General features: G+C 44.4%; 1 protein-coding gene across 1 annotated transcript in view; it reads left to right on the top strand.

The window, feature by feature from the left end:
- LOC147009692 (uncharacterized) overlaps positions 1-11,396 on the top strand; it is a 63,994-nt gene that overhangs the window by 237 nt on the left and 52,361 nt on the right. Inside the window, exons 2-7 of the mRNA XM_085861202.1 lie at positions 36-1,195; positions 3,308-3,408; positions 3,709-3,807; positions 4,280-4,369; positions 4,466-4,609; positions 7,902-7,985. Of these exons, the coding sequence (XP_085717328.1) occupies positions 36-1,195; positions 3,308-3,408; positions 3,709-3,807; positions 4,280-4,369; positions 4,466-4,609; positions 7,902-7,985 (1,678 nt within the window). The remainder of the gene's footprint in view (positions 1-35; positions 1,196-3,307; positions 3,409-3,708; positions 3,808-4,279; positions 4,370-4,465; positions 4,610-7,901; positions 7,986-11,396) is intronic.

Below are 11,396 nucleotides of genomic sequence, written 5' to 3'. Positions count from 1 at the left end.
GTGGAGGGGGGCAGGCGCGGGGTGGGGGAGGGCAGGCGCGGGGTGGAGGAGGGCAGGCGCGGGGTGGAGGAGGGCAGGCGCGGGGTGGAGGAGGGCAGGCGCGGGGTGGAGGAGGGCAGGCGCGAGGTGGAGGAGGGCAGGCGCGGGGTGGAGGAGGGCAGGCGCGAGGTGGAGGAGGGCAGGCGCGGGGTGGAGGAGGGCAGGCGCGAGGTGGAGGAGGGCAGGCGCGAGGTGGAGGAGGGCAGGCGCGAGGTGGAGGAGGGCAGGCGCGAGGTGGAGGAGGGCAGGCGCGAGGTGGAGGAGGGCAGGCGCGAGGTGGAGGAGGGCAGGCGCGAGGTGGAGGAGGGCAGGCGCGAGGTGGAGGAGGGCAGGCGCGAGGTGGAGGAGGGCAGGCGCGAGGTGGAGGAGGGCAGGCGCGAGGTGGAGGAGGGCAGGCGCGAGGTGGAGGAGGGCAGGCGCGGGGTGGAGGAGGGCAGGCGCGAGGTGGAGGAGGGCAGGCGCGGGGTGGAGGAGGGCAGGCGCGAGGTGGAGGAGGGCAGGCGCGGGGTGGAGGAGGGCAGGCGCGAGGTGGAGGAGGGCAGGCGCGGGGTGGAGGAGGGCAGGCGCGGGGTGGAGGAGGGCAGGCGCGGGGTGGAGGAGGGCAGGCGCGGGGTGGAGGAGGGCAGGCGCGGGGTGGAGGAGGGCAGGAGCGGGGTGGAGGAGGGCAGGAGCGGGGTGGAGGAGGGCAGGAGCGGGGTGGAGGAGGGCAGGAGCGGGGTGGAGGAGGGCAGGAGCGGGGTGGAGGAGGGCAGGAGCGGGGTGGAGGAGGGCAGGCGCGGGGGGGAGGAGGGCAGGGGGGGGGTGGAGGAGGGGAGGCGCGGGGGGGAGGAGGGCAGGCGCGGGGGGGAGGAGGGCAGGCGCGGGGTGGAGGAGGGCAGGCGCGAGGTGGAGGAGGGCAGGCGCGAGGTGGAGGAGGGCAGGCGCGAGGTGGAGGAGGGCAGGCGCGAGGTGGAGGAGGGCAGGCGCGAGGTGGAGGAGGGCAGGCGTGCAGTGGAGGCTTTTCGTGAAGAGCTCGAAGAAGAGAGAATGCGAGTTGTGGGTGAAAGAGCTGGACCAGATGGTGGAGAGCTGAATGCTGATGGTGTGGTCAATCCAGAGAAACATACCAGGAATGAAGCTGAACTGGATCTGGTTGATCATTTGAAAAGGCAGATTTGTAAGTGTCACCAACAAAGCATGTCATACATTCATCATTAGTTTTTTACACATTGCACTTGCTCTGACCAGCAGTTAAATTACTGATTTGTATTGATTTCTTTATTTTGCCTATTTGTTTTTAAAAGGTGAGCATATTTATGGTAATTACACCTTATCATGAAAAGTATCCCGTGTACAAGAACTTGCATTTTACAAAGTGTATTACATTGCTTCACCAGACTGTCCATTATCGAGCTATAAAAGGATAATTCTTACATTTGTCAATCGTCACTGCTTAGTGATTTTGTTTAGTGATTTTGAACTTGTTTTTTGGAGCATGTCATGTCTGAGAAATGTGATTGATGATTCAGTCTACTTTTAGTTTTCGCATTTGTGTAATGTTCAGCATTCAATAATACACAAGTATAAAATCCTTTTTGTCGATTGTAGGTGATCAAACATCTACTGTATTTACATACACCTGTTAATACAGCCCTATTGATGATTTGGTTTAATTTGGGTGAAGGCCGATATATATCTCTTAATCCCAACATTTGGAGCCCAACATCAGGTTCACCTGCAAATCAAATTGTCCATCCTCTCACCATCCTCCAAAGTAGTGCTGTACCCGAACCGAGTTCCCGAACTTGAACTCGGTGAGTTGCGATTCCGAGCCGAGTCCGAGTCCAACCTCGTTATGCTGTCAACTCGGATATTTTGCGATCATATGAAATGAAGAAATTGCTGTATTTTGCAAGTGTGTGCAGTGGAAATGTATGTTTGTATACAAATCTTATGTGCTATAGAATTGTCAAGTTGTTTCTCTTTGTGAGTTTCAAAGCAAAATGGTATCATAATCGGACACTGTAACTATTGCCTGTCGAGCTCTGAGTTTTCCGTGAGCAGGTGAGCACAGGTCTCGCGCTACTGCAAGCTCCAGATTAATTTTGATCAGATGTGGTTATTACCTCGCGCACACGAAGAGAAAAGCAGGGTTAAGCAATTGGTACATGTCTGTCTGTCTGTCTTATCATTTTATGATTGCCAGTTTATGATCGAGGAACAACTTATTTAAATCAAATGTTATATTTTGAACACTAATTGGAAGACAAGTCTGCCATTTTACCTTATTTTGGCTCTGAATTCATCCCGATCGCTCATGCACAGAGAGGAGTGAGATAAAAAAAATTACTTTGCCTATCTGTCAGTCAAATAAAATTAAAAATTCCAAACAGGAAACTTACTGTTTTTAAGGACATCATAAAGGACACAAACGGCAGTCACATAGAACTAATGTAACGTGTTCAATAGGAAGATGTAACAGACACTGGGGAAGACGGCGGTAAAACTCGGAATTTATTTATTTATACGCCTTCAAACCTCTTTAAATGTTTATTTAAATTGGGTTATATAATTTAAGTCGAGAACACAAATCGCCTTTATAACACTCCCAAGATCCATGCTATATATCAGCATATGGCATGTGAGAGGGTCGGGGTGAAGAAGATTCTGATGAACAATGCATTTGATGGTGATTAAAAAAAAGGCTCCATATCCTAAACTGCAACTCGATGTCGTGTTATCACAGTGTATAAGGGTGAGGTATACAAGACTGCTTCAGTAGCATTAAACTTCTGGATTTTTTTTTTAAAACAATCTTTAAAATCATTATTTTATTAAAATTGAAGTATTATAATTGAACAATGTGTGGGATAGGCTTGGGGTGTGGGTTCATTTACCAAAAAAAGAAGAAGAAAAAAAGCCCATTCGAATTTGCAAAATAAGATGAAATATCTAATTAACAAAAATTGATTTGCTTCGTACAATTAAAGTGGCAAGAAAATACAAAGGTCTGAGCCCTCCTGAATTTGAACACAATGTCACAACACCTGCCACACCTATTTGCTGATTGTGGGCACATGTGAATCATGGGCCACGCATTTTTAACCCCGACTCGAGGTCAAACATTTTGAGCCTTTTTGAGAATGTTCTTTGTTGGTGGTTAGTTCCGGGTTGAGAGAGGTGGGAAGAAGCTTCACAACAGAAATGAACCATGTACAATGGGTTTTCATGGGAGGATCAAGTCGTTTAAATTTGTTATGTGTTCTTGTGTTTTCCACAAATGTTACAGCACAACTGGAGAATGAAGCCCAGCAACAGGAGGAGAAGTTGGGAAAGCTAAAAGATGCAGCTCTGGAGGCCAGAAAGGAGCTGGACATCAACAAAAAGCAGGTGTGAGAACCAAGTATCTCAGAACCCAAGATGGATTGCTGGTCACCTACAGGTTGCATCATCATCATCATCATCATCATCATCATCATCATCATCATCATCATCATCATCATCATCATCATCATCATCATCATCATCATCATCATCATCATCATCATCATCATCATCATCATCATCATCATCATCATCATCATCATCATCATCATCATCATCATCATCGTTTATGGTCGTTTCCATGTTTTCCAAGCATTGAGTTTAATTGCTATATGACCACTACAAACTGTCCTGTATCTGCTCCAGATGCAGGATGCCTCAGAGGAGCTTGTAGGAGTGAGAGGTGAGTGCGAGAAGCTGAATGACCTTCTTGAAGAGTCCAGAGAGCAGACGGAGATCTTAAAGGTTAGAAGTTGGGATAAGGTTTATTTTATTTGAGCTAAGACATCTTTATCTGACATGTAACATCTCACTGTATCATGAAGTGAGACGTATTCTAAAAGCATAATTTACAAGGTTTCATGAATTGTGTTTCAGAAGCAATGTAATGTGCTTATTCTCTTTTGGAGGTGTTATATTTTTCTCCAATCATTTATGTGAATTATGATGGCATTTAACTTTAATCTGACTTATACAGCTTGAATATTTAGGCAAGCCAGCTGTTCATGATATGAGGTCACTTGGTTACCCAATGGCAAATTGTGGAGCAGTGTGACGAAGTTGAATCAGAATTATCATAAGCTATCTTGTTAAATGATGATTATGGAAACAAAAAGGTATGCGATTGTAGCCAGACACAGATTCAGGAAACGAACAGCAGGGATTGTAAACGTTTGGGAGATAGGCGGCCCATGCCTGATTGTGATTGTTCATCCAGTGTCAACTGAAATTACACAGCGAGCGTGCTGAGGTGGCAGAGGATCAAGTGAATGATTTGACTAGACATCTGCAGGAAGCAATTCGGGAAGTGAGTCCTTTGGGGGTTTTTTGTTTACCTCTCATCACCATTCCATCACCACCTGCTCTTATGTTCACCTTCCTTTCAAACTTTTCCCTTCCAAAGGCTGATGCAATGAATGCTGAACATGATACGTTGCAAGGCAGCTTGGCCTCAGCCACAGCTGAGATTCAGCAACTGGAGATAACCATGGCTGAAGTGCAGAGCGAGTTACATGCAGAGACTGCCAGACGGGAAACCAGCGAAAAGGCAAGCTACGTTGTGTCAAAGTTTTATTGAATTGATCCTGTATACATTTTCATGTCTTGTAAACCTTGAAGGGAATCCTCAATCAGCAGGGTGACATATTGTGTGCAAGTAAAGTTGTAAGGCAACATATTGTGTATAAACAGACCAAGCAATTGTTGCTTTATTATATGCAATTTTCTTTACTGGAAGTAGTTTAATTTTTTTCTCTCTCAGATGACTTCAAAGCCATTTTATTAAAAGCAAATGGAATGTTTAAGGTACCGTATGTCATGTTGCTTCTTTAAAATGACAAAACAAGTTTGACCAAAACGAGCAAGGGTTCCAGTCCTGGCTTCCTGCACATACAGATTATTATGGTTCTTTTTGCTCTGAGGAAAATGACCTCCAAAGCTGAGGATCCCATTCCGAATTTGTCTCGTACCACGTTTCTCAATTTTTATCGTCCCAGGTGTTTTACCTTGATCCCCTAAACCAGGGTGAGGGGAAGTCCTCCTAGTTGGAGGGCCGAAAGAGCCATTGTTAAACTTTCTGCGGGTCGGTTATATGTTTCGTGATTTGTTAGCAATGTCAACAACCCATATACAGATATAAACATTATTGTCACATTACTAACTAGAACAGCACTCGGTAGAGTGCATACCTCAACCAGGCTGAACAGTTTACGTTTTGTATCCCGCTGATAGGCTGGATCTGCATCTGGACCTGAACCAAAATCAAATCGGTTTATTGTCACCGAACCAATTCATCCATCTAGTTTTGTCATAACTCATCCACAACTTTTTGAAATATCATGCTATACAGTCATGGGGATTAGCTTCCTGGAAAATGCTGTGATAGTGGAAACCAAGGGCCAATGGAAAAAGTGGGGGTTCGGTTCCTGGGATTCGAGAAAATATAGAGGTAGGGCAGTGGCAGCCAGAAATAAACACAACACAATTTAAATAAACATAAAATGTACATAATGCATGTTAACATTGAAATAAACATGTATATAGAATATATACAGTATAAAATAAACCAAAACCCAAGAGTCGTACCTTTAAAATTTATTACAAAACAGTGAGGTGGGTGAGGGTAAACGCATTACGTACTCTGCCGTAAATTGAAAACACAAGACTTGGCTGAGAGATGATGATGCTGCTAGAGGGGAGAGGGTGGAGGTTAGAAAGATGTGTATGTAGAACTTGCATTTGCTGTTGGATCCTCGGGAGCACAACCAAGGCGTCTGCTGCATTACCACAAAGAAGAAGGGTAAGACGATCCTTAGCCACCTTGAGCCAGAGCAGATCTTTCCTGCTTGACCAGGAAGGTACAAGATGGCATTCTTTTCTGGAATAATCCCGTCTCTTCGGCGTTGATGATCTCTCCCGTATCATCGGTCCTCTCAAGAGGGTAAATCCGCAATGGTTTCACCCATATCACCAGTCCTCTCAACGAGATGAATCTACAATGGTTTCTCCCATATCAACACATTTTTCACATTCACCGCACAGTCAATTCATTGATCCCATAATGGCAGCCTGCAGATGCTGCACTTTGACCTCTTTCTAACCTATCTAACAACTCCATTTTTTCACACAATGTCGTAACCTTTTCTCTGCCTTTTGGCACAATTAATTTTGTCCATCGTTTTGCGTTTGGACACCATTCTTAACTTGTGTGGCTACTAGATCTTGTAGGTCTAGTATTAGAGGATTCCCGGTTGTCATTTCCTGTTCCATGATGATTCATCATTAAACCTAGCTTCATTCCGTATGCTGGTCTGATTAATACAATTAACGGTGCATGAGAAACAACAAAAGGCTCGTAAAGGTTGGTAATCATACATGTGGATGCAAACAATGACTCGTCTTAGCTCAAAAACCACAATTGGCCGAAACAAAATCCCGCGATAACTCAATCAGAACACAATAGATTGCCCGTGATTGATCAAAACCCACAATATTTGAGGGTTTACTGTATATCATTTTGGCCCATATCTCAATGGTGAAGAATCACTTTAAAAATTAATAAAATTCTCATATTCAGATCTTCAACAGAATCGAATCAATTCATTCTTGTCACACACCCAACCTGTCCACCAAGTTTCGTCCAAATCCATTCTTAACTTTGTTGGACATCGTGCTACATTTCATTTTTGGCCCAATCTCTCGGTGGTGAAGAATAACTTTTAAAATTCTAGTATCCAGATCCAGATCTTCACCAAAATCTAATCATTTCATCCTTGTCATACACCCAACCTCATCACCAAATTTCATCCCAATGTGTTCAGAATGTTTTGAGATATTCTGTTCACAGACAGACAAACCAACAGACAGACAGGGGTGAAAACATAACCTCTGTCCACCTTCGGCGACGGAGGTAATTATCTTTGCTCTATTGTCATTTACAATTTGAACAATGATTCTGCTATTTTCCCACTGTCCTGCGTACATATTGTTTATGCTGCAAAATTATCCCTGCTCAGCAGATACAGGAGGTGTACGTTCATTGCAGCTCCTGTTAGTACATCCAACGCCGAGCAACACTGTTGTTTTTATCCCCCGCCGCGTGGCGGAAGGGGGATATTGTTGTCACCCAGGTCGTCCGACTGTCCGTCCGTCCGTCCGTCCGGGCATCAACATTTATAGCTGTGAGTGCGATAACTCATAAACTGTTCACCATATCGATTTGAAATTTGGGTCACACATGTATCACCTGAAAAGGAAGAATCCTATTGATTTTGGGCATGGCCAGATCCAAGATGGCCGACTGGGGTGGCCATCTTGAAAAAAATTTTTCGCCATATCGATTTGAAATTTGGGTCACACATGTACCACCTGAAAAGGAAGAACCCTATTGATTTTGGGCGTGGCCGGATCCAAGATGGTCGACTGGGGTGGCCATCTTGAAAAAAATGTTTTCTGTAATAAATGGAAAACCGCTTGTCTGATTTCAATTATTTTTGGTTACTACACTCCTCACCCCTGGGGAACTTTTTCGAGATGATGACCAAATGGTGTCTTGTTTCCAATTCACCTCCCTCATTATCTGGAATATGTATGACCTTTTTTCATTCAATGGTGGGGGATTCCCCATCTCTGATGGTATATTTGAGTGCTCTTTCGCCATCAGGCTGGACTTGTGGGAAACATTGGCACAATATAAAGTTATTATTATTATGTAATATAGTTCATGTGCTGGAGTTGTTTATTTTAGTCTACCTGCTCACCTGCATCATGTTTCACCCCTTGATGCTTAGGCAATAGGCATCCCCAAGTATGAGCACATCTGATTTCCATTGCTTCGGCAGGAGGCTGCGGAGCTTCAGAAGGAACTGGCTCGTGAGAGGGAGCAGTTGCATACCTGCACAAAAGAACTTGATCAAGCTCGAAAGGTATGCCACTAGTCATTGTTTTCACACGCATTTTATTGGAGACAGTATAGTCGTGGCCAAAAATATTGGCACCCTTGCACTTTTTTTCAAATAACTCACAATTTTCATGAAAAATAAGTTTAAATTGACAAAAGTATTTGGTTTCCACAATTCTTTGTTTCACTGTTAACATTACAGAACCTTTGTTTTTGATTCAGAACTTAATAGATCCTTCTAAATCAGAAAATAAAAAGTAATGGCATTGACAAAATTATTGACACCCTCGACTTAATATTTGGTGTCACAGCCTTTGGACAAAATAACTGCAGTCAAGCACTTCCTATAGCCATGAATGAGCTTCCTACACCTCTCGACTGGCAGTTTGGCCCACTTTTCTTGTGCAAACTGTTCCAGTTCTCCCAGATTTGAAGGGTTCCTTCTCACAACTGCTGTTTTCAGATCTCCCCACAGGTGTTCAATGGGATTTAGATCTGGACTCATTACTGGCCACTTCAGAACAGTCCAATGTTTTGTCTTGAACTATTCCTGGGTACTGTTTTTAAAATATATTTATTTATTTATTTTGTGTACATTGTCGAGGCTCGTATGAGAGCTAAAGGGGCTGTCACACCTTGACGATTTAGCCAGCGTATGCCGATTTATGAAAAATTTTTCTAAAACACTGGCACACGTCGAATACGTTATGGGTAAGTTGTGTATACGTTAAGAACACGCTGAAAAACACTGCATAACGTCGTAGTACGCTGGCTTTAATCACTGTACTTTGCGGTTGTCCGCAAATTTTAGCATGCTTGAAATTTTACGATGTATGCCGGCATATGGCTCACACGTTCCGCATACGCTGGGAATAAGTTGTAGGCACGTTATGCGATCGTTGATGCACGTTACTTGTAAGTTACTCATAAGTCGAAACATGTCGAGGTAATGATTAGTGTACCCAAAACTTATTTATAACCTATGAGTAACGTGTTGTAGGCACGTTACATGATCGTTGACACACGTCGATGCACGTTATGCGATCGTTGGCACACGTCGACACGCGTTACTTGTAAGTTACTCATAAGTCGAAACACGTCGAGGTAATGCTTAGTGTACCCAAAACTTATTTCTAACCTGAGTAACGTGCTTTGAAGATATGTGTGACGTACCTCCAACGCATATTGACGTATGTATACGTATTTGATTGACGTCTTCCGGACGACCACTTAACTTACTGAACGTGTTTCAAATTTACAGCTACCGTATAATGGCGTATTGGCAGCGTTAAAAAAAAAACAACAACACCAACTTCCGATATTTCGTCACGTGCTATTATTTCACGTCCGATTGCCTCTTCAGTTTGCTCGTATTATTCTTAGTTCATCCTCTGTGAATATTTTCTGTTTAAGGATATTGTCACGTCGACGGTGAAACTTAAAAGCAAATGTCCGAATATATTTTAAAATTCGTGATTGACTAAAAAAAAAACCAACAACAACACCAACTTCCAATATTTCGTCACGTGCTGTTACGTCACGTCCGATTGCCTCTTCAGTTTGCTCGTCTTATTCTTAGTTCCTCCTCTGTGAATATTTTCTGTTTGAGGATATTGTCACGTTGACATCGAAACTTAAAAGCAAATGTCCGAATATATTTTAAAATTCGTGATCGACTTTAAAAAAAAAAAAACAACAACTTCAGATATTTCGTCACGTGCCTTCACGGAGCCAAGGAGAAAAAAAGAAAATGTGCCTTGACGGAGAAAATAAGTTCCGGGTATGCTCAACATTACCTCGACGTGTTTCGACTTATGAGTAACTTCCAAGGAACTTGTGTCGACGTGTGTCAACGATCGCATATCGTGCCTACAACTTATTCCCAGTGTAGCGGAACGTGTGAGCCATACGGCGAGTATGTCGTAAAATTATCAGCATGCTTGAAATTTCACGACGTACAAGGCGTATTATGACGTATGGCAGTGTTTTTCAGCGTGCTCTTAACGTATACACAACTTACCCATAACGTATTCGACATGTGCCAGCGTTTTAGACAAAATTTTCATAGGTCGGCATACGCTGGCTAAATCGTCAAGGTGTGACTGCGATGTTGACACTTCCAATTCTCAGCCGGTTATGATTTAAATCGGCGTGCGGCAGCTTTTTAATAGGCTACGCCACGTGATAGTCGGCGATACATGCAGCGCGCTATGCATAAGTTAGACTATCGTTGGGCATAGGTTGTGAACGCCGACAACACGCTAATCATTCATTGGTCTAAGTTATCTATATGTGATTAAAACGTTCTGTGTACGTTACTAATACGTTATGCATACGTCCAACTCATTATGAATGCGTTCGAAACTTTTAAAAAAACATCAAAATTTCAGCATACGCCAACATTTTACATACATTTTTATACGTTGCCATTGCTGGCTAAAACGTCAAAGTGTGACAGGGCCCTAACACTCAACACACAGCTCGGTGGGCATGAGATAAGGGTGGTGGAAGAAGGAAGGACAAAACAGTGGGGAACAGAGATATTAGGATATCAATGGAAGGGAGAGGGATGGGGTGGGGAACCTGGGGTTTACAAGATGGACATTACAGGGACTTTCAGGAAAAAAAGCAGGGAATTTGAAGGAGGTGGGTTTGGGGTGGATTAATGGGGGTAGAAAAGATTGAGGTTTTGGATGGGGGAAGATAAGTGGTGGTGAACAGCTGTTTTGTAGGCCTGGAGGGAAGAATGGGAATTAAGAGGGTGTGGGAGTTTATTCCAAAGCTGGGGAAAAAGAGGAATGAAAGAGTGAAGGTGAGCAGTGATTCGTGATTTTGGTAGTTTTAACAGAAGGGGGTTGTTGGCAGAGCTTGAGCACCCGGCGGAAATATTGGAGGGACATATTGCAGACACAGCAGGGGGTGCGAGACTGGAGAGGAGATGGCAGAAGACAGAAAGACCTCCGACCTGCCTGCGGTGAGCGAGTGAGAGGCCCGAAGGCTCAGCCTCACTGCGGGAGATACCAATGATCCTAAATGCCTTGGTTTTCACAGCATGAAGCCGAGAAAGGTGATAGGCAGGAGCACCAGCCCAGAGGGGAGAGCAGTACTGCAGCAGGTTGCATATGAAAGCTTTGCATGTGGTCAGCTCAGGTGGGCTGAGGAAGGACTTTGCACGGTGGAGGATTCCCAGTTGGTGACTGGCTTTGGAGGCCAGCTCGGAAATGTGGCTTTCCCAGAAAATATCATGGCAGATGGTGAGGCCCAGAAGCTTGAAAGGACATCTTCCAGAGGATTGTCGAGAAAGTGGATGGGGGGGGGGAGGAGTCAGGTCAGGTATCAGTCAGGTCAGGCAAGATTAGATCTGTGACTTGCTACAGGTATCATGTAAACCTGCACTAACCTGTTCCATGGTCGGGATGTCGGCGAATAAACGTCT

Source organism: Eptatretus burgeri, chromosome 17 (assembly GCF_056783735.1).
Source record: "Eptatretus burgeri isolate ZD-2024b chromosome 17, Ebu_testis_v1, whole genome shotgun sequence".
In the NCBI taxonomy this organism is placed as follows: domain Eukaryota; kingdom Metazoa; phylum Chordata; class Myxini; order Myxiniformes; family Myxinidae; genus Eptatretus; species Eptatretus burgeri.
This window is presented reverse-complemented; position numbering and strand designations above follow the sequence as displayed.